The sequence below is a fragment of the Heterocephalus glaber genome, unplaced genomic scaffold, assembly GCF_053883595.1.
Source record: "Heterocephalus glaber isolate CG9 unplaced genomic scaffold, H.glaber_assembly_v1.0 deba00000122, whole genome shotgun sequence".
In the NCBI taxonomy this organism is placed as follows: domain Eukaryota; kingdom Metazoa; phylum Chordata; class Mammalia; order Rodentia; family Bathyergidae; genus Heterocephalus; species Heterocephalus glaber.
Genome location: NW_028258138.1, coordinates 85766017 through 85790211, shown reverse-complemented (window position 1 = coordinate 85790211; position 24195 = coordinate 85766017). Strand labels below are relative to the sequence as shown.

The window sequence follows — 24195 nt, the reverse complement described above, 5'->3', positions numbered from 1 at the left end:
CTTGGTGGGGAGAGAAAGAATTCTGCTCTTTCTCTTCTTGGACAGTAATCGTTTCATGGGGATCCCACCCTCATGATATCCAAACCTAAGCACCTCCAAACACCAATGCATTGGAAATTAGGGCTTCCAAATATGACAGTGGGAGAAGCACAGACATTTGGTCCATAACAATAATATTTGAAAACAATTTATAAATTAGATGTCCATAAGTGATTCCCACGTGCAAAAAGATTTTCTGGAAATCATAGGCAATTGTACATTAAATTCAATACTTAAATTTATAATTTAACATGACAAAATGTTTCCAATTGTATGCTGTCTAAAATCACATTTGCTGTTGTATTCACTTCAATTTGTTCCTGTATTCCTTTGTCTCTGCCCATCAGCTTGGTTTTCTCTACTTATGTCCTTGTTTCCTTCTCCTTCTTTCATTACCAGTCTCTGGCCATCTGCATGGTGACCATGCCACATACACAGTCTTCCTACATGTCCATCACTGAGGGTTCCAGGTATGACTTCTGCCAGCCTCTTTATTCTTTGCACACTTGTCATTGTGTGAACACTTTTCATCTTGCTAACCTGACCTTTGTCCCCCCCGAGTCCACTTCTTGGGAGCAAAATTCTGAAGGCAGTAGTAAGAAATGAAGAACCTACACATTTTGCTTCTATGTTACCATTTAAACTTGATTTCAGGTACCTTTTTAACATGATGTTTCTCACACATCTTCATCACTCTATGATGAAAAGAATTACTTCCCTTCTTCAGGAAACACCTGAATTAGCTTTCAACATTTTTGGAGATTTCCTCTCTGCTATTTCAAGGTTATGCATGAGGAATATGCAGGTAATACAACCCATCCTTATTGAAATAAAAGAATCCATGCACCAAACATGCCCTGATTCGAGAAACAGCTCATCAACTGGAAGGGGTGAGCTGTCCTACACTCCTCAGCCTTCTGCCACAATGGACGCCATATTGGTCTGGAAGACAGGCCCTTACCTGCCATTGGAATAGCTATTCCAAAATATATGAGAGTAACCCTATTTTAAAGCATTTAATGATCATTTGTAAATTCACACGTGGCCTCTCCTGGTGCATCTGGCACATTTGTGTTAACTTACATAAGGAAACTCCCCTGGATGGTACAAACAGAGAAAGATAACTCTTCCTCTAGGCAGGCTAATGTAGCCCTAGCCCAGGGGCTAAGCTTCGAGAGACCACTGGCACCATTTTGACCCCAGTGTAGGGCAGCCCCCACCTACCATTAATGACTGGCCCTATCACTGTTCCTTCCCAGTCACCAGGTGGTACCCAGTGTGGAAACAGTTCCTTAAATGCCTTAAACTGCCTTGTGTAACTCTCCCAACTATCCATGGAACACCAGTAGGTCTTGATGTAGCCATTTTCTCACAGTAATGTTATCTGTAAGTATGGTAGGGCAAGGATGAAAGATAGAACCAAAGGAAAGATAATTGGAAAATAATTGAGCCAGGAGGAGCTAAAAAGCTACTATGGTGGAATTCCATTTTTCTACAGACTAAATTAAAAGTCCGTAGGCCAAAAAATAACAACAATCTGTACTTAGAAGTCAAATAGAAGCTAAAAGAAATTAACTAGACAGCTTTGTTTAAAGATACTAGAGCAGTCACAAAAATGACTTTGGGAGAAGAAATCTTAAGTGGACTGGGAAGAATCCTGCATGCAACTAAACAGATTTTTAACTTTCTTATGAGAGAAAGGAAAAGGAAAGCAAAGTAGGTGATAATTCAAAAAAAAATAAATTCTCATTTAAATTTAATACCATATACTACCTGGCTTGGAATCAATTAAAAAGTATTTATAAGAAAAATCAAATTTTATGAGAATCAAAATGGAAGTCTTAAACTATCTTAGAATCTCCTAGCTTGGAGAATGGGAAGTGGCCAGCTCAGGGATGAGCTGAGGATGAAGAAATAAAAGTGAATGTAAACAACAAGGCTTAAAAAAAGAGAAATAAACACACATAGCTGCATTGTTACCTCTTGTGTCACTGAGCATGTTTTAATTGCAAGTAAAAGAAAACCTCATAGCGACATAGAGGATAGAAATTGTTGTCATACATAACTAAACAATACAAGGAGAGCTTGGGTTCGGGCCAAGCTTGCTCTGGAAGGTAAATTTTATAATCGAGGACTAATTCACTTCTAGTCTCCCTACTCCATCTTGCACTAGGAATCATCAGTCATAATTGATTTAGCTTATAAGACCAGTAGCAACCAAGACTGCATGCTCGTTTGTGTATGTTCAGCAGGAGAGAAAGGTTGTCTCTTCCCCAGCCTCTGAGTCAGGTCCTGGATTCCACTCAGGAAGCACTAACCTAAGCCATGAAGCCATTCTTGTAGGTCAGCAAAATACTGCTTGCCTATTGGTTCAAGCTTGCCTGAGCCATGTGCCTATTCCGGCCAATCACTCTGACAAAGGGCACAGAATTGAGTGGGGATTGGTCAGTGTTTGGGATGGTCATTCTCACCCAAAATGCACCTGGAAAACCTACTATGGATGCTAAGGAGACAACCAGTCACTTCCACTTCACCTTCTGTTTCTGAAGAAGCTACTTGTGTCCTGTGTTTCCTAACAGGATGGAGGCTGAGGTGCAAAGAAGCTCTCACGTTGATTACATGAGGCATACATAGAGCTTAGGTAGAGAAACTTTCCGTTGCTGACCCCAAGCCTGTGGCTGTTTGGTGAAGGGGAGACTTTGCTTTTTCTACAAGAACTGTATGCTTTTTGGAGCAGAATCATCACCCTGACCCCCACAGCTCTGAATGGCCATCGTCGCTCCCCTTCTATGGGGCAGGTTGTCCAGGCCAAGATGGCAGTGCAAGCGCTGGAGCAGCAGCCTGCACCTTGCCCCTTAGGGACCGCTGCCGAAGCCCTCTAAAGGGATGACACTGTTGGAAGTAACAGCAAATAAAAGTATTGTGAGGTTGAAAGAATAATAGGACACATCAGTCTTACTCCTTCCCTATCTTTTTCTACCTTTCTAAATAAGTCAATACAATAGAAATCTACTGCATTAAGTACCTCTTCAGGCTCTCAACAAAGGCTTCCTGGCAGGGACAATTTTACTCCTTTGTAATCTCTGCACTTTTATCTGCAAATCCTAAATCAGGCCAACTGATGAGATAATTAAACTCATCACTTCATATTTTAATTTCTTAACCTAACAGCATATGGATTCTAATTATCATTCATTCCAAAGTTTCTAAATTATAAGTAAGCTGCATTATCTGAAACCCAAGAAAATTATTCATACTTGAGAGCTCCTTACAGCAGCATGTTGAAGACAACTGCTCTCATAAATCATAAGCTTTACTTTGTGCTATTGTTTTAAAAATAAATCTTGTGAGATTCTTATGTTAGATGAGAATGAGATTTCTTTCCCCCACATCTTTTTAAATATTCTGTACTTCTTAGACACTGTTTTTATTTTTCTCCTCAATGATTTAAGGGCTCTAAAATGGACTCTGATATTTAGGCACTAAAACATTATTGACCTTTGTTCTTTCCCTTACCATGCACCTAAATAATACTCATTTGAAAAGTTCAGATGGCCACATTAAGACCAGCATAAGGGCAGCATTGTGTGCAGCTAACATCCAAGTTGTTCTAGAACCACTGAATTTTTGAGCACCCTCACTGTCCTCCTTCTCCTTGCCCCTGGCCTGCTGGCATGAGTAGGAGGCACCATGTGGCCTAAGGTTGAGGGCTACTCTATCCACATCCCAGTGAGCCCACGCATCTCCCACGTTCATTGATGAGTATCTCCCATCCACTCTCTGCAGTGGATGGAAACTCACTTATGTGCTACCTTCCAGCTTTGTCTTTGACTTCATCATGCAGAAAACTTACTTGCAGAGCAATTATCTCTGTATTTGTGCACTGATACCAAAGAGCTAATACCTAGCAGGCTGAGAAAGCCTTGAATATGCTAAGTCCTTTCCTTGGGTAGGGAGTATTATTACCATGGTTTTACTCACAGTGAGTTCCCCGCAAAGCTAATTCTTAGATTTGCATGACATTCAGCTCTGATTCCATGGCCAGCAGAGCCAGTTCTACCTGGAGTATCTGTGAAATAATGAGTTAGTTTCCCACAGTGAGGCCTCCTTTACAATTCCAATTTCAGCTGGAAAGCCTTTGAAGAGATGATTGAACCCTATCGTCTTCATGAAAGCTGCAACGATTTAACAACTGCTGAGAAATTAAAAAGAGAAACTCCGTGGAAAATTACAGATGCAGAGCTGGAAGTGGTCAAAGAAAAGGTAAAACTTATCTTCCTTAATTTTTACTTTGCTACCTAACTAGTCAAAAAACAAAAACAGTCATTTGATTTAAAGATCAAAAAGTAATTTATCTATTATTGAATTGCTCTATTAAAGATCCAGAGTCTGTATTTTCCAAGAGCTTTTCAATCATATTTCTGGATACGAAGACTTAGCTGTGTTCTGCTTTTTCCCAGAAAGCAAATTATCTTTTAAAAGTTTTAAAAAGAAAAAAAAAAACAGGTTACTGGTACACATGGTGAAGTCTCCTTTCAAACTTTATTTTTATTAATCTAAAATAATTCAAATCAATATGTGTGCCATGAGACAAACTTAGATGATCCACAATTTAATGAAAATAGGTGTGAAAAACTGACAAAAGTATCTAAGGAAATTTAAGATATGTTTGGAACAATGATATGAAAGTTGGATTTTCATGTAAGATAGGTGGAAAATGGTGCGTTTTCCAGGGAGCCCCGCAGGAGTTACATCTTTGACCTGAGTGGAAGTAATTTGGTGGTGGTGAGGACAGTGCAGACTGACACCCAGAATTAGGAAGAATTGACACCTGAATTCGACATTAAAGGAAGGGAACTATAAGAACTTCTAAACAACGACCATGGAAGCTGATCTTGGAGAAATTAGAGGAAGAAATACAAAAACTTTTCCAGATTTAGTGAAAAAAATGACTGCACTAGAATCATAAACTCTGTATGTAATAAACTGCCCAGTTCCCACAGACACATTAAGTAATTAAACAAATCACACATGTGAGCCTTGGTTTCTGAGCCAATGAAATATAAATAGATATTACTATCCTCACTGCAAAGTCATTTTTTAAAAAATATATATTGTTGGGGGGCTGGGGATTTAGCTCAGTGGTGCCGCCGCTGGCCTCAAAAGTGCAAGGTCCTAAGTTCGATCCCCGATACAAAAAATACGTCTACATAATATTTATATATATAGTTGGTATATTTATGATACATAATAATTATAATCACCTGGGGAAATTAGAACGTCTTACGTCTTAATTATTTTACTTCCCTTTGCCCTCCCAGTCCTTCCCTCTCTGCCATTCCAGCTCCACTTCCCTTGGCCAGGGATGTAGCTCAGTGAGCTGCCAGATGCCTGGTAAGCACAAGGTCCTGAGTTTGATCCCTGTTACCGAGGGGGAAAAAACCTTGCCCTTCCCATTTCCACAAAATCTGCCTTCCTGTTTCCTATCATCTGTCTTTTATTTTGCTCTTTAAGTTATACTTTGAATTTCTCATATAAGGGAAACCACAGAATATTTAACCTTCTGTTTATTTCACTTAGCATTATAGTTTCAAGATGCACCCATTTTCCTACAAATGGCTCAAATTTATTTTTCTTTATGGCTGAGTAGGATTCATATATACATACATATATATATATATATATTTATATATGAGTTGTGCTGCTATAAACTTAAGTATGCATGGATCACTGTAATATGATGTCTTTAACTTTTTTAGGAAGGTACCTAGAAGGGGAATAGCTGAGTCAAATGGAATTTCTAGTTTTAGTTTTTTGAGGAATCTTCATACTGATTTCCATAGTGGTTGTACTAGTTTACATTCCCAACAATGTATAAAATGGTTTTCCAAGTCAGTTTATTGGTAGCTTTTTAGTTGAAATCAGTCCTCTGTACTGATAAAATAGTTGAGAACTGAAAAGAAAAATAGAGGAGAATATGATCTGTCTTTCTAGAGTATCAAATTAGTATCAAGATTCCATCAGATTTCTTTAACTGAAAAACTATTCCCCTCTTCTCTGTGTTATGATACGTGCGGTTTGCTTTTTTGCCCCAAAATTTAATAAGCCCATTAGAACACAATGCCAATGTGGTTTTATTTTTAACATTTGTAACATTTCTGAAGAAGTTTGAAGACATTTTTTTAATTTTTAAAATTGCATTGTAATTATTTTTAGCAACGACTTTTCAAATGAGGTTTCCTGCTTATCCACAGTTGAAGGTAAGAAGACACTGTTGCTCGTAATTCGGGTAGAGCCGCACTGACCAGTCTGCATGTTGTCCACAGAGTCACCGCCAGGTTCGACTGAACGAGCTCCTCCAGGAGCACTCGAGAGCGGCCAACCTCATCGTCCTGTGAGTAGCCTTGAAGATGGCAGAGCAGCTGCAGGGGGAGTGGGTTCCTCAGTCTAAGCTCACCGCTCCTCGGATGGGAAGTTAAGGAAGATAAATGCCCCCCACTGCAGTTGGGTCTATGGGCTTCCGAGGGCCTCACTTAGACTTTCTGCCAATCACATCACACCCAAGGGACCAGGGGCTCTGCTTCCCTCCCAAACCTGGGCTCCTCTTCAGGAACCTGAGGCCCTGAGTTCCCTCCCAGCAGCCTGCACCGGCTCCAAGACTCACGGACGTCTCCCCTGGAGTCCATAGCGACTCAGGAGGCTCCTGGCCATGTGGGAAGAGGCCTCCATGATGCAAAGCTGGTCGGTTGTACCACTTTCACACTCCCCTCTTCAGCCCTACAGATATCAGGAGTGTGGTTCCTGCAAACATTAATGTTCACTTAACTAGAGATGGTTGGGTAAACAAGGGGGAGCTCCAGCTCTTTCATCTTTACTGCATGAGCCGATTCCTGTGTGTGAAGACCACATGTCCCCAGTCCTGGCCCAGACCAAGGACTGTCCACCTCCTACATGACAGAACGGCTCTGGAATGCAGTGCTAGAGTTCCAGTCGCTGGGTCTGAGGTTTCTCCCAAAAATAACAGCTTTAATCTACTGGGGGGAAAATTATTTCCACCAAAGTCGGGGATCAGTTGATCAGATTCTCTATTTTAAGAAAAAGTGAGAATTTACATTTCTGTACATTTTGTGTTTTTCCAGTGCCTACGCGTATTATTCTGGCTTATAGCTATTTGTATTACTTGAGAAATGCATCAGTTTAATAGCTGTAATCAAAATAACTCTGTTGTTCTAGCTTTGGGCACTGTTATTAAATAGTTCAGAAGCAGTAGCCACGTTTCTGCCAGTGGGAAGTTTCACTTTGTTTTTTTATTTTTCTTCCATGTGATCAGGAGCCTTCCCGTGGCGAGAAAAGGATCCATATCGGATTTGCTGTATATGGCTTGGCTAGAAATACTCACCAAGAACCTCCCTCCTGTCTTACTGGTTAGAGGAAATCACAAAAATGTTCTGACATTTTATTCTTAAAACATGAAAAGATAAGAATACATTTTAACTGGATGTATGCATAATTAAAAAACATGTTTCAGTACTAAACATTATAAAATCTGATCTATTGGCTATGCAAACCTCTAGAGACAAGCCTACCAGATTCTACATAAATTTTGTGGGGTTTTTAAAATTAATTAATGGCAACTACCCCCTCCATCCTATTAACTGAAAGGAGCATCTAAACCAAAGCTGCTACAAAAAAAAAAAAAAAAAACATTTTTGTCATTGCTGTTGGTAAATAAGAAATTAATCAAAGCGATGCTGGCTTATGCTCATGAAAAGTACCTGGGAGACTGTGAGCTTCTCCAATCAGGCTTCCTCTTTTGTTTCTAATGGTATTTGCAGCAAGACCCTGGTGCAGGCCTCCATCCACAACAGGTCTCAACAACGCTTATTGACAGGCCTGTACCATGACCACAGGTGGCCATCAAAGGAAAAGACCAACCAGGTAGGATACGTGATAGCCTGTGGCCTCCTGAGAGGCTTATGACTACAAAGAAGATTTAAAAATCAATAACTGAAAACTTTAAGAAGCACTGGATTCTACAACATGTTTAAAGCAGTTACCTAAAGAAGGTTTATTTAATGTAATAGATAATATACTTAGAGAGATCCGAGCGCTCGCTGATGCCATCCATACAGCTTGAATTAGCCACTGCCTGGATGTTTATTAACTGGGTCAGAAGGGAGTGCATTCTCATTACAGTCATGCTTGGATACTCACTGGCTTTGAAACTTTTCAAATTTGGTACAAGATGCATTTTGATGCAAAACATTTTATCCTGGTACTTTTCATTTGTTTGGTACTTGACAAGCAAGCTAAAACTTGCTGGTCTCAACGGCCTCCTGACTGCTGCCCTTTCCAACAAAACAGCTTGTCTGGTAATTGTCCTGTTTTTGGTATTTATCAATCCCCTCGAAACCAATTAACAATGAGTACCAGGTACCGCTGTAATGACACATATGCTATTCTTAACACAAAAACAGGAATTGTCCTCCATGCTAAACATTCTGAAATTTCCATCATGTATTCCTTTGCATATATTTTTTTCTCATTAAGTGGTTAGTACAAATGAAATCTACATAAATGTCTAATTGAAAACCAAAATTTCTCAAAGCATTTCTAAGAAATATATCCCAAATCATACAGCTAGTTTCTTTGTATAGTGATTATATGGACTTAAAAGAAGAATAATTAAAATGTGGAGAAACTTGCAAATTTCATAGGATATAGGTATTGATTGTTTCATTTTTGTTAGAGTATCTGTAATACTTAATCACATGGACAAACCAACAAAAAATGGCTTGATTTTTCTGATGAATGACTTGATTTTTTTTCCTGACATATTCTGACTATTCATTCTAAGAAAACATATGGGGAAAATGAACCTAAAATAAAAGCACTGAAATTGGTTTGCTTTGGCCTCAGTCATGATTTTACTTCTCTACAATTGCCATGCAATAACTAACCAGCCATGAGTCTGGATATTTCAGTCAGTGGCTTTGACTGCAGCCTGTTTAGAGCAGGGATTCAAAATTAGGGTTTCTGACCCAGCTTGGTGGTGCATGCCTATAATCCCAGCACTCAGGAGGCTGAGGCAGGAGGATCACTATATAGTGAGTTCAAGGCCAGCCTGAACTACATTGCAAGAGCCAGCCTCAAGCAAACAAATAAAAGGTTTGGGTTTCCAAGCACAGCCTGTCTGGTCAAAAGGAAGACTGGAGGAGAAGTTTAAACTCAAGCCACTGCATACCTGGGGCCAATTTATTTACTTAGCCCTAGATTAACCTTCACTTGAGCCATGTGTACCTGAAACTCAGGTGACCAGTGGCCTGGGCTTCTTCACGGCCTGACACCTCTCCAAGGTATTGCACAGGGTCATGGGGAAGGGGAGAAGGAGCAGGACTTCTGCAGCCAGAAATTCTGGTTCTGGCTTCTCAGGCCCACTCCTACAGACTGCGTCCCCCTGGAAACGGACAGAGACGGGCCCTGTGTGCAGGGCCCTGGGGTGCAGGGCCCAGACTGGGGAGGGATGGTGAGCTGTGCCGCAGACCCAGTGGCAGCCTCACAGGGCACTCTGGCGCTGCAATGTCCCCTCAGAGTGGCCTAGGAGGCCTGTGTGCTGCACTGGAGTGGGGAGACCTTGGGCGGAAGCAATCCCTGAATCACCCACGAGGACAAGTCCTTTATCAAACAAGGTCAGGGAGGGACACCACCATGCCTGACAAAGGGGCCACATACAGTTAATTAGGGCAGTGGGAAAGAAAGACAGACAGGATGGAGAAAGGGAGAGAGGAAGAGAACGAGGGAGGGAGCCTCACACTGGCCTGAACTCAAGTCTTGGTTTCTGTTTATCAGTCCTGTAACTTTTAGCTAGTTGTTCAACTTTCTAGGGTCTCCTACCAAGAAGGTGACTGGAGTGAGCTGGAACTTGGGGTCCAGGTTGAGAGTTGGGTGGCAGTGAGGGACTGGAGACTCTGAGATCAAGAGCAGCTGCCTAGGGACAAGGTTAGGGTGGCACAAACCTGAAAAGACAGGGCTGAGGTCAGAAAGCAGCAGGATTTTATGGCCCCTGTGCCCCTGCCATTGTCCTCTGCTTCACTCAACTCTGTAACCCAACACCCAGCATCTCTGCGTCTGCATTCGGGTTTCTGAGCAGGGAGGAGGACATTCCAAAGTCCTGTACATTGGTGTCCGACAGTCTCTGTCCTCTCTCTTTCTGCTGGCTTCTCATGAGCATTGTTACCAGTATCCTGGGCCAGAGCCCCAGCTCTGGGGATCTGGATTAACCAAACTCAGCCATTGCCCCAATTAACCAACAGGGGGCAGGTGGTCGGGAAAACAGGAAAGGATTTATTCAGTACGGCCATCCTGGGAAGGAACAGGAGACCAGTGTTTTACACCCTGTCTTTGGGGTAATGACTGGAGCGTCAGGGCTATATGGGGAAGGGCAAGGCAGGGAGTAGTAAATATGCATGGTCAAGCAGTCTTGGTCAATCTGTGGTCTGGTTGATCATTGTTTCAGGTCTATCCTGCTGGCACCAGAGAAACCATTACTCCTCGAGGAGTGCATTAGTCAGCTTTCCCACCCATGGCCAAAATACCTGACACTGAATTTAAAGGAGGAGAGGTTTATTTGGGCTCACAGTTTCAGTGGGTTCAGTCTATGGTTGGCTGGATCTGAGGCAGAAACAGCATGGTGAAAGAGCCTGGCAGAGGAAAGCTGCTAACCTCATGGCAGCCAAGAAACAGAAAGAGAAGCTAGAAATACACTCTTGCAGGTCACACCCTTTGTGACCCCTCCCTTTTCAATCAGGCCCCACCTCTCAACATGAGACTTTTGAGGGACATAGTAGATCTAAACCACAACAAGAGGACATTTTGGTTTCTGTCATGAGGTGACTGTTCCCACTTGGGCCAGGGGGTGGGCAGCCTCAGTTCCAACCATGGGGTGATCTGCCTGCAAGACTGGCTGTTCTTGGAAAGTTGAAAATATCTCAGTTACTCTTATCTTGGTGTCTTCAGCTTCGAATGGGAACAGAAAGGTTAGGTAAATTTAGGACTTTGTATTACCAGTTTGTAGGCACACTCCTTAAAGATTAACAGGTCTGTGCCACATTGAAGAAAAATCTGACCCAAAGTTAAATGTAGTGAAGGAGACAGTTTCAGGGCCAAATGAAGAGTCAGTGCTTTTCTGCAAAAACTGCCATTAAGTCCCTGTTACAACATTCCTATCCTTTCCTCACAATGGCTTTTCAAAATCTCCATCATTTTTCAGTTGATGGCCTTGCCCTTATCCCTACAAACATATCCATCAACATAGAGACAGGAAACTTTCTTACATAAATAAGGCCACAGTGGGAGAATTACCATATGAGGTCTCCCCTTAATACTGAATTATAGAAAACTTTCGATGGGAGTTTAAAAAGAGATTATAGATTCCTGGAGACCACCACTGCCCTGCTACATTAGAATCTCTGGAAGTAGGGCGGGGGATTTAGCTCAGTGGTTCTGGCGCCTGCCTCACAAGCGCAAGGTCCCAAATTCGATTCCCGGTAATCAAAAAAAAAAGAAAGAATCTCTGGGAGTGAGACTGAGGGACATGTGCATTCTGATGATCCACAAGATGTGAGAACTACTATTCCAAGACTCCCTCTCTTCCCTATGATGACTTCTGTCACGTGTCGGTGTCTCTCAAACTCGTATTTCTAACTCAGATCTCTCCTGAGTCTCAGATCCATACATTTAATCATTAATTTTCTTGGTATTTCTCTAGATATCCTGGACATATCCTAGCTTCAGGATTATCAGATATTTGTCACACACACACACACACACACACACACACACTGAAGCAAAGGCATCTCTTTCTATCACCTACTTTGTCTCCCTAGAAATAACCAAAAATACATAAGAACAGGAAAAGTCTGCATCGTGGCAGGAAAGCAGGGAAGGATCCCAGCCACATAACAGTTTTAGAAAGACAATCACTCTATAGTGTCCATGGGAGGAGATGGATGGAAGCCATCAAAGATTAGCTTGCATGCAATGCTCCCGGGGAAAAGATCTTGGCAAACACCCACAGAAGACTCTGCGAGCAGGCCACTGACTGCTCAGTTTAATGCTGGAGGCGAGACCAGGCTGTAGACAGAGTGCAGCGGCTTCCCTGGGGTTCTTTGGTCAGACACTGAGACACTCAGAAGCAACTGTCAGGAGAGGATGCCTGGCGGGCTTGGTGGGCGTGCAAAGCAGATGTGGGAGGCACCCTGAAGGTCTCAGAGATGCGCAATGAAACAAAACAAGAAAAACCACGCCGTGTGAATGCCTGTACGCAAAGAGCATTAAAACTGGGGAAAATGATCCATAAGAGAAAACTGAACTAATTTCTTATTTAAAAAAGAGAAAAATCATACAGTAAAATAGACTCATACAATAGGAGAAAAACCAAACACACAAGAAACAGAAAATGTATATGTATTAACCTTTCTTATGAACAGACTAAACTTCAATGAAAAAAGTAAAAATCAAGTTCTAACTAGAAACATCATATTCAAAACCAAATATCAAAAAAGCAATTGGAAGTGAAAGAAGAAAATCTAAAAGCAAAAGAAAGACTAAAAATATATGCAAACATTTGAACAAAAATATAGTTGGCAATATTAATTTCAAAGCTTAAGACTACAAAGATTAGGAATGACAAGAGTATCATTTTATATTTATAAAATATCTATAGCCATAATGTTGCTATAATAATAATAAGAGCTTTATGTAAACAAATAGCATAGTATTGACATAAATAACACAAATATTGTTGGCAATAAAAGAGAAGTCATTGAAAGTCAATTTTCATAGGAAACAGCTCACCTACATCACCATCTTTGACAGATTGAGTATAGGAAAAATTCAAACCATATTTTAAAAATGGATTTAATAGGTATAATGGTGGTTGCCCACAGAAAATACATCATTTTTTAGAAATCTTTGGAATGTTTATAAAAACAAGCAATATTTTAGATAATGAAGAAAAACTCAGTGAATCCCAAAATCTAGAAATAGTATCATATTTTATTATAATCAATAAAACACATTACTTACAAACATATAAAGCACACCATCAAAAACTTCTCTCAATAGGAAAATAAAATTCTTCTAAGTCACTCAGTTTAAAAAAAGAAATAGATAATATAATTTTAGGCTATTTAGCAAAAAATAACATTGAAAACTCAATATAGTGAATGTATATTTTATGCTGATTATATTAGTCACTCTCCTGTTGCTGGGACAAAATACCTGACCACCACTCTGAAGAAAGGAGAGTTTTAATTTGGCTCCTGGTTTTAGAGGGTTCAGTCCATGGTCAATGGCTTAAAGACGGAAACAGCATGTTAGAAGGCTGTGCCAGAGGAAAGCTGCTCACTCTACAGAAGTCAGGAAGCAGAGAGAGAAGAGAGTCGCTAGGGACAATAACACACCCTTGCAAGTCACATCCCAATGAACTGCTTCTTCTGACTGGGCCCACTTCCCACAGCACATTCAGTTATGCACTTATCAGTGGATGAATCCTCTGATCAATCTAGAGTCTCAGTGATCCAATCACCTTCCAAAAGCCCCACCTCTGAACACACAAGGCTTTGGGGGGAATTTTTTTTTTTTTTTGATACTGGAGATCGAACTCAGGACCTTGTGCTTGCAAGGCAGGCAGCAGCACCACTGAGCTAACTGCTAACTCCCCAGCCCCAGGGGGCACATTTTAGATCCAAACCATACTACTGATGAAGCAGAACTCAGAGGTAGATTTACAGCTATAAAAAGATTTATTAATCAATAAGAAAGTGAAAATTAACATTCAGCTCAAAAATTAAAAACTACACGAAGTAATTAAAGGAAAACATGAAGAAGAAAATCAAGGAAGAAAAGCAAGGTAGTAAAACTAAGGGCTCATGCTCAGGGGTCAGACAGAACCTGACTCTCGGGGCCAGGGTTTAGCTCAGTGGTTCCAGGGCCTGCCTCACAAGTGCAAGGTCCCGAGTTCCATCCCCAGTACCAAAAACAAACAGAACCTGACTCTCAATCTCCTCAAGTACTAATGGAGGCTCATGGTGTAGTCTCTTTAAGAATCAGTTTTCTCATATGTAAAATGGGTACTATTAACAGAATTTACCCCCTTGTGTTGTTGCAAGCATATAAGACAGTGTATATTGATAGCTGAGCACAAATACTTGTTAGAGTTTTTTTCAGAAAAGACAATAACAGTAAACCTGAAAAGTTTTACTGCTGAATATCAATGTTGCTAAAACTTTTTTAAATGAATGACATCAAATAAATAAGTTTCTTTTTAGTTTTAGAATGGTAAAAAGATAAAATAGAAATGTGCAAATTAAAATATATGCAAAGGACTATAGATACAACTTTGGAGAAGCATGTTCTTTAAATTCTAAATCTGGTTAATTTTTAAATTCCAATGGACATTTCAATTTCTAGTAAAATATAAATTACCAAAAGTAACTCAGGAAAACACTAGAATTCCTAATAAAATCAAACACATCAAAATACATTACAAAGAGTGTTAAAAATATAGCTCCAAGGGCCGGGGATTTAGCTCAGTGGTTCTGCCACCTGCTTGCAAGTGCAAGGTCCCAAGTTCAATGCCCGGTACCAAAAAAAAAAAAAAAAAAATATATATATATATATATACACATATACATACATATATATATAATGTATATGTGTGTGTGTATATATATATATATGTATGGCTCCAAAAGGTTATAACACAAAGGATTTTTTTCCAGGTGGCTTCTTTAAACATTCTGAGAAAAGACCATTACCTTCTACATAAGCTATTGCCAAGCAGGGTTTTCCATTCTTCAGTTATTCTGCAAAACAAACACAAACATATGGCAAAAACCACAAAAACTAGAAACTATAAATCCATTTCTTGTGTGAATAAATACTGAAAAAAATAAAATAAAATACTAGCAACTTTTAAATAATATCCCACCATATCAGAAATATACATATCCCAGGAATACAGACATATCTTAGTGCTATGAAATCTGCTAACTTAATTAACTACATTTAGTGAGTGTTAGTTATCATTTACTTATTCATATTTATTTGGCTACTTATTTACAAATATATAGAATAACTAGAAGAATGCACAAGAATCTAGCAAGGGTTAACTCTGGAAGAAATACAAGATCAATGGAAGATGAGAGATTAAATTTTTACTATATACCAATAATATCTATTCAACAATAATATTTTAAAATTTCAATCCATAAATAAGCTATTTGCCTGATAGGCTGTATTTAATTATTAACTCATAACTAAAGTGGCAATATATTGTGACAGTCACATACAAAAAACTTTAAAAAGTAGAAAGTACCCAATGGTGTAATATAGCAAATTTGTTATTCTGCTGCATTTTTTTTTTTTTTTGGTACCAGGGATAGAGTGTTGCATTTTTTTTGGTACCAGGGATCGAACTCCGGTCCTTGTGCTTGCGCAGCAGGCGGCGAAACCACGGAGCTAAATCCCCGGCCCTCTGTTGCATTTATTTATAAAATAAGCAATTAAAATATCACTCTAAGTAAAAAAAAAAAAAAAAGTAAAATTGACCCAACTACGTATTCAGGGTATGCTTAGTTTTGTTGTTGTTTTGTTTTTTGTCTTTGTTTGTTTGGTTTTTGCAGTACTGGGGATTGAACCCAGGGCCTGCACACAGAGCTACATCCCCAGTCTTTTCAAAAATTCTTATTTTGAGATGGGATCTCAGAAAGTCTCTAAGCTGTCCAGGCTGGGCTTGAACTTGTGATCCTCCTGCCTCAGCCTCCCAGAGTGCTGCAATTACAGGCCTGTTCTGCTGTACTTGTCTCCATATCCATTTTGGACTGAAAAGAATTGAGTTTGTGCAGCCTGTTGCTTCACAGGAGCAGAGTATGGAATTATGATCAACAGAAACTGACAAGCCTAGTTAAGACCACTCCCTGAAGGAATACACACATTTTACCATTGTTTCATTTTCCCTTGCTTTTTGTATTACTTGAAGATAATTCAATTTTCATTGCACATACCCTCACAGAAATTGTGAATCTAATGAATATAAAAATCGTGGATTCAGTCCAATTTTATTTTAATCAGTTTCTCTGTTTCCTAATTCAGGATTAACTTCCCAGGATACGTGTAGAAATTTAGTACCGAGAGCACACACGCTGAAATAGGGAGAGTTTAGGCAGTAATTTGAGTTATGATAATTAGTGGATTTGTTTACACAGACAGAGACGAAAAGCATAACCTTTTTGTTTCCGTATTTTTTTTAAGTTGGAAAAACGTGCTGCCAACAGGGAAAAATTATATAACAGTTGTTTAATGCTGTGGGGGAAATCAGGCGTAACTAATGAGGCTATGAAATAAAGAGGTCAAAGCTGTCTACGGTAGTACCCTAACCAGGCAACCTTTCCCCTGGTGTCGCCCCAACATACAGAAAGGCCCTGTTCTGCCCAGAATGAATGTTACCATCTTGCCTGAGCCCAAATCCTCTGGCCAGGGGAGACCTGATCTCAGCACACCAATGCCATATGCCAATTCCGGTGTGGCCCCAACGCTCCTTCTGTTTTCTCCACACCCTGCTCCCAGCGCCATGTTCTCCACCGGGGAGCACTGTACCCCATCAGGGACCAACAGAGGAGGAAGCCCAATGCCCCACCAATCCTGGTAGCTACCAATTCTCCTGGGGGAGGTGGGAACCGGAGCCCATGCCTGAGGCCACTCAGGAGCAGATCAGGCCTGCTTTTTAAGGCTGATTGATCCCAGATGTGGAAGTTTTCAGAAGATTCTCAGACACCTGCCTTGCTGGCCACAGGGCTGCCTGTCTAAAGGCAGCAACAGACAAGGACGTCTCGTCTTCCGGTGGTTGGGATGGGTGAGGTTACACAAGGGCTGACTTGATCTCATTATCTTCCTCCACTTCCTTCACCCCATCTCTGTATCAAATTGACTTGCTGGGCTACCAAGCCAGATAAAAGGAAAGTGCTTTTGATTGTTTAAAATACAAGGATATGGGGTGTGTGAAAAGATATAGTATTTAAATTTACAAAAGAAAAAAACTTATTCCAGTAAAGACACGTGGCTAAGAATGATGGAATAAGTGTGTCCAAAGTGAGGAGCAGTATTCTGACAGGGATTAATGGCAATGTATCTTTTACACAAACAAATTTTTAAATTTAAACCTCACTGTATTTTATGATTACTCCTCTTTGATCAAACATTTATGGTAATTTTTCTCAAATAAAAACACAACTGTGTGTCCTCGCCCACATTATTCACTGGATCTGGCACTGTGCAACTTCTGGTTCTTCTCCAAAGTCAAAATGACCATGAAAAGGAAATGTTTTGAATCAATTCAAGACATCAAGGCCACCATGACAGCACAACTGAAGACATCAGGAAAGAAGACTCTAGAACTGCTTCAGAAGTGGCAAGGATGATGGGATGTTTGTTTGAAGAGAGGGGGAGGACTCTGAGGGGGATTCATAGCAATGTGGCTTTTACTATAATGAAAAATGTAAACATTCACTGCATTTCTTGATTGCACCTCTTATCTGTTGGAAACCCGCTTAGTAGGCAGAAAGGGGGCCCCAAAGATGTCTGTCCCTGACCCCCAGAACCTGTGCATGTATGACCCCCAAAGGAAAGGGACTTGCAGATGAGATTAAGGTACTGACCATGACCATCCAAGATCACTCGAGTGGGTCCAGTCTAATGACATGTGTCCTTAGAAGAGGACACGTTTCCAGCTGTGCTCAGAGAACCAGATCAGTGGCAGTGGCAGCTGAGAAGAATTCAACCTGGCTTTGCAGGTTGAGGAAGAAGGTCCCGGGGAGGGAACGTAGGTTGCCCCACCAGCAGGAAGAAGAAGGGGATGGCTTCTCCCCGACAGCCTCTGGGAGAGGAGACACAGCCTTACCAACACCTTTGTTTGAGGCCGTAGAGACCTGTTACACTTTTAACCTGAAGAACTGCACATATTTTTATTCTGTAAGCCAGCAAGGCCATGATGATTTGTTACAACAGAAAATGGAAAGCTTGGGTTAGGACAACAGAAAATGTCCAGCCTCTCCAGCCTCTATTCTCTGGGTCACCTTACAAAATCATATTCCACCAAGCTCTTCAATGTCTTCTACACCCCTATCTGAGAGTCTACAAAGGACAAATTGCTTCCACACTAAGCACCTCTGAACCTCAGGAGATTTGTGGTGCCCAACGGAACTCTGCCCCTCGGGGAGGACAGGAGGCTCACCGCATCTCGCCCGTTTTCATGACAGGAGTTTTGCCTGAACTCAATCTATGTAGTGTACTTCAGCACAAAACAAGGCATAAAGAACAGGCTCCCTGGCATTAAAAGAACTGCATCTACAGAACCCAGATAAACTCCGCCCAATTTTAAGACCCTCCACAATCTCTCCCTCCTTTACTCATCTGGTCTTTTATCTCCTGTAGTCCCCAGAAATACCTTTCACACCAGTCAGAATAACTTACTCATTACATGTAACACAGGTATGTTCCCAGGGTAGGCGGGGTTCTGGACAGTGCAAATCCTGGAGCTTGGAATCACTCATGCTCTTCTCTAGCCTCTAGGAAAACCCCCAGGCCATTTTCCCAAAAAATCAACCCAACACCCCCACCCTCTCCCTACCAGGTAAACCCTGCCACTTCCACACCAGGCAGCATTTAATTACACAAAACTACAGAGAGACACATGTCCACCGAACAAATGTCTCTCCCATCTCATAGGTCCTTTTGTCCAGCTTATTTGAGTCAATTTGCCCTAAAGTCTAATTTTCCACTGTTGTCTCCTACCCTCGACAGGGCCAGCTGATCACTTCGCTGGTTCTGAGTGGATTCTAGGACTTCGCTGGGTATAACGTTATCATTAGGATGCAGAGAGGAAATGTCACCCTTGGGGAGCACATTCCTGTTTTCTGCTTCGTCCCTTCATAGCCTAAAATGCCACTAACAAGCCAGGTATGGTGGCACATGCCTATAATCCCAGAACTTGAGAGGCTGAGACAGGAGGATCATGAGTCCAAGGCCGGCATGTACTGCACAACAAGGTCTTGTCCAAAAGAAAAAAAAAGCCACTAACCCTGTGTGCAACAAGATTTGGAATAACTGAGAAGGATCATGATGTAGATTTTAAACAAAAATAAGGAAGGATTTGATGCTAAATTTAACTGCAAACATCAAGAAGAAATCCGAAAAACCCTAATCACAATTTCTCCACTGCTGGGCCGGGGATTTAGCTCAGTGGTTTCGCTGCCTGCTGCGCAAGCTCAAGGACCCAAGTTCAAACCCCGGTACCAAATAATAATAATAATAATAATAATAATAATAATAATTTCTCCACTGCTGCCTTCCTTTCTGAGGCATAGGTCAAATACACCCCATTGTTCTTCCAATAAACATTCTTTGTTGATCAAGATAGCTCCACTTGGCTTCTGTTAATTACAAGGAAAAGACTAATAATATATCCCTACCAAAAACAAAACAAAACAAAAACGATTCCTTGGTTACATATGTTTGGGGAAAGTTAGGAAGCACATAGCCAAAGCCTAGAAATTTAGTGTGCACTAAAGATTCCAAGAAGTCCTACAACACAGAAGCAACTTGAACTATCTCATCTATCATTACTAAAGCTATGTGTCCTGAGCTTTTGTGAGTTCGAGATTCCTATTAACATCCTGCTGCAGTAATATTTCACTCCAAGGAATATATGAGTATGAAGCTTAGAAACAATCACATTGCTACTCCAAAAGAATTCATCATACTAGCATGGCCACATTCCACGCAGTGTTTTGTGAATCATGTGCACTGATGAATTGATTCAAAGTAGAAGAGATAATACGTTTCTTGGTTATGGAGGGTTTTTTCCTGTACCTTCCCTTCATTGTTCAGAGTATGGGAAAATGAGATCAAAGGAGTTTGCGAAGAAGGGAAGCTGTTCCCTAACAGGAAGAAGCAGGAAGGGGAGGGAGGAGGGACATAGCAGAGAAATCCAACTGAAGATCCCACCTTTCTCACTGCCCTCTCTACCTCACCTGGATCAAAACATAGGGGAGGCCAGTGTTGGCTACTTTCCTAAAACATTGTCAAGCCCCTTTAAAAAAAACCCACAACACAGAAATATTTGGAGGCTTGGAAATTATTCCATCTGAATATTACATGTATGACATTAGGAATTATTAAGACACATGATCAAGAATATGTAAGATTTTCTAAGAATATTTTTACTGGGAAATATCTTATTCCTGTTCTATTCCAAGTTGTTTGTAGGGGCTGGGGATTTAGCTCAGTGGTTCTGCCACCGGCCTCGCAAGCGCAAGGACCCCAGTTCAATCCCCGATACCAAAAAAACCACACATTTCTATTCTAAGTGTTTGTCCTCCTCCAACCGCACATACTCCAGATTCATATGTTGAGTCCTAACCCCTAAAGGATAGTATTTGAGACAGAGATTTTGGGAGGGAGTTAAGTTTAAATGAGGTCATAAAAGCAAGGTCCTAACCCAAGGAAAAGCCAAGTGAGAAGTGGCTATCTGTAAGATGGAAAAAAAAGCCCTCACCAAAACCCAGGAAAGATGGACTTCTAGCCTCTGGGGTTGGGAAACAACACATTTCTATTGCTCAACACAGTCTACAGTACTTTGTCAAGCCAGACTGTGCTGACTGAGGTGTAAGAAAGACATAGCTGAGTATTCAACCTCAGCTTGTCTTAAAAAAAAAAAAGCATCTGGGGATTATAGCTCAGTATGAAGGCCCTGAGTTCAACCCCTAGTAGTTGAAAGAAAGGGAGGGAGGAAGGAAGGGAGGAAGAGGAAGAAGAAAGCAACCAGGGGAGGGAGGAAAGGAAAATGTTGATGTGCTAGAATGAAAAGAGGTCTACAACTCTAACCAGATGAACCCACATGATCAACCACTGAACCAGAAACCAATCCCCACAGAAGGCCTGCAGTATATGGTTAACTTCCTACTCCAATCAGATGCCCTGTAAAGATGACAAAGGGACATATAACATGAAAGAGATCATGATGCAGAAGAGAGTTACATCCCCAGCCTTTGTTTGTTATGAGATAGGTTCTCATTAAATCACTAAATTGCCCAAGCTGGGCTCAAATTTGTGATTCTCCTGCCTCAGCCTCCCAGAGCACTGGGATTAAGGCATATGCCACCACACCCACCCTGACCTAGTTCATGAAAAATGTTCCATATAATCCATCTCCCTTAGTCTAACCTTACAATTAAACTGGCTGGTATAACAAGTTCCTTGTTACTTAAAATTTTACTTTATATTCTACAGCAAGTTATAGCCTTTTCTTTCTATTTAATTATTTGTGGGCCATATTTTGTGATTCACTTTAATGTTTCTTTACTCTAGTGTTTAATGTGATTTTTTTTTTTTTTTTTTTTTGGAGACAGGATCACCCTATGTAGCTCAGACTTGTCTAGAACTCACTACGCAGCCCAGGCTGGCCTCAAACTCAGTCCTCCTGCCTCAGCTTCCTAGTGCTGCGATTACAGGCATATACCACCATGCCCACCTCATAATATGATCCTTTAAGTTTAATTAAAAAATAAAATATTCTAAATGCTGCCTGGTTTACAATACCCCCCCCACATCCCTGCTGGCCTTGAACTTAGAATCCTCCTGCCTCAGTCTCCCAAAATGCTCAGATCACAGGTAGGTGCCACTACACCTGACTTTATACTTACTGTTAATAAAATGTGTATTAGTCACTTTTCCATTGCTGGGACAAAGTACCTGACATACGCTACTTAAAGGAGGAAAGGTTTATTTTGGCTCACAATTTCAGAGATTTCAGTCCACAGGCAGCTGGCTTCAAGGAGGTGCATCCCAGCAGAGGAGTGCGGTACGGGAAGGAAAACTGTTCAACTCCTGCTGCCAGGAAACTGAGAGCAAGGGAAGAGCCTAAGGAAAGATGTTCCTTCAAAGGCAAGTCCTGGGGGCCTACTTCCTGCAATCAGGCCCCTCCTCCTAATGGCCCTTGCAGCCAATGGGCTACAAACACATCAAAGGTCTCGTCCTCACCACTCAATCACCTCTTGCTGGCTCTTAGTCCGATGGAGTTGAGAGTAGATATTAACCCGCACAAACTTGTACCACAAAGTCAGGTGCGGTGGTACATATCTGTAATCCCAGCACTCTGGGAGGCTGAGGCAATAGGGCCATAAATTCAAGCCCAGCCCGGGCAACTTAGTGACTTATCAAGACCCTATTTTAAAATCTTTTTTAAAAGACTAGGATGCAGCTCAGTGTGAAGGGCCTTGGTTCAATCCCTAGTACCACAAAAAAAAAGTATCCCAAGTGTACTGCTAAGAACAAAAGCCCTGGCCCTGCCTGTATTATTTAAGGTAATGGAGCCTCTATTAAAAAAAACAAAATGCAGTAGGTTTGGTAAAGCTGGTAATATTGGTGAAATGTGAAAGGAATTCTTCCCAGGATGTGTGGACCTCAGCAGATTCTCCAGAAATACATCCCTGTGGCAGAGGTGGGCAACCCTGCTGCCCTGGAGATTCTGAGTAGTGCGGATTTGGATATTTGCACCTAACCAACCTCTCAGGTGATTTTCTTGTGGACTCTTGTTCTCCTGCCATCTGCTTCTCTTTTTTACAACAATGATACTTTAAAATGAAACGCTAATCTGTCTCTGGTGTAATTATAGAAATGTTGTCTCCCGGAACTTTTACTGCACACTTGCATGATTTGTTAGGTTTTCATCAGGATTACTTTAGTTAAGTGAGATTGGGTATTCTGTGTATAAGAGAACCATGTGTCTTGAGTTTGTGTGGTAAGTATTCTAACCCTCCAGAACTTTTATAGTACACTGAGGCAGTAATTTGTGAGTTATTCCAAACAGTTTTGTGTATGTACTGTACGTTTGTGTATGTGTGTTCAGGAATAACAACACTGTTTCATTTGGTTGGGAGTAAATGAGTTAATATCATAATTTTAAAGCACGATATAACTGGCATAATCACTACATACATCTTTGCTAAGAGAAATAGCTATAATGACAAAAGTAATGAAAGATCATTTTGCTTGTGAAGTACTGGTTTTCTTTTTCAAAGGGTACAGGCTGGCACTAGGCTTATAACTATGGTCCAATAAAGATAACAGCATGAAATAAACTATGGTTGGAACATGTCTAGTTGTTCTTAACCGCAGTATCTTGAACTTAAAGTGTACGTTCACATCGTTATATTTCCACTGTCATAAAGTATGTCCTATTACATCTTACTGGCACCAAATCCTAACTTGTTGCTCTTTCCTAGTTGGATCATTGCCTTTTCTTCAGTTTTCTTTCAGTCACGTGAAAAGTGATGACAATAATAAGCACTTTCTGTACCCCAATTAACAGAAGATATTGCATAATTCATCTTGGTGCTATCATGAGCCAAAAGTGTGTGTAAAACACTCCAGCAGGTGCTTTGAAAACCTCCATAAAGTATGTGACTCTTACTAATCTGAAAGATAAAAGCCGTATACATGAGACTATGTAATGTGAGGATATGGCTAAAGGACTACTAAATGATACCCTAAGTGCTAGAGAGATAAGATTAGGCAGAAGCCACTCCCATTGAAAAGGAGTTTCTTGAATGAAGTGAGACTTTGATTTGGGACCAGGAAAGGGAGAGTCATTGTAATCATTACGTTTCAGATAAGCAAGGACTCAATTTCTCCTGTGAACTTCCTCAGAAAACTACTAGAGTATTTCAGCAAAACGAGGGCGTTCTCAAAGCAGACAATATTTAAATCCTGGGGAAGCTACTGCAGTTTATTTCATAACCTCGCTCAAGAACTACAACGCTTTAAGAGGAGGAACCAATTAAGGAAAGGAACCGTCCTCGCCCATATCCTAACATTTTTAATTGCCATTTCCTCGGAAACTGCTCTACGCTTTCATGTTTTCATTTATCGTGAAAATCTGCAATGCACTAGGATTTGGTTTCCAGTTGCTCGTGTCGTTTGCGGAGAAAACTGGAGATTCTGTGTCCCGGATGTCACAGCTGTAACAGTTATGTAACAGTTATCCGGGGAGTCAGAGCTTCACCCCGAGCTCCGCCAATCACCTAGGAGGGCCGGGGC

At 40.9% G+C, this 24195-nt stretch overlaps 1 protein-coding gene across 3 annotated transcripts in view; it reads left to right on the top strand.

Annotated features, from left to right (window-relative positions):
* Positions 1–8942, top strand: part of Slc12a1 (solute carrier family 12 member 1) — an 82339-nt gene extending 73397 nt beyond the window's left edge. For 2 of the 3 annotated variants that reach the window (XM_004835447.3, XM_004835446.3), the window contains exons 25-27: positions 4167–4302; positions 6366–6433; positions 7370–8942. In XM_004835447.3, the coding sequence (XP_004835504.1) occupies positions 4167–4302; positions 6366–6433; positions 7370–7505 (340 nt within the window). In that variant the 3' untranslated portion in view covers positions 7506–8942. The remainder of the gene's footprint in view (positions 1–4166; positions 4303–6365; positions 6434–7369) is intronic. The other variant, XM_087181089.1, reaches the window with a different exon arrangement.
* The last annotated feature ends 15253 nt before the right edge of the window (positions 8943–24195 follow it).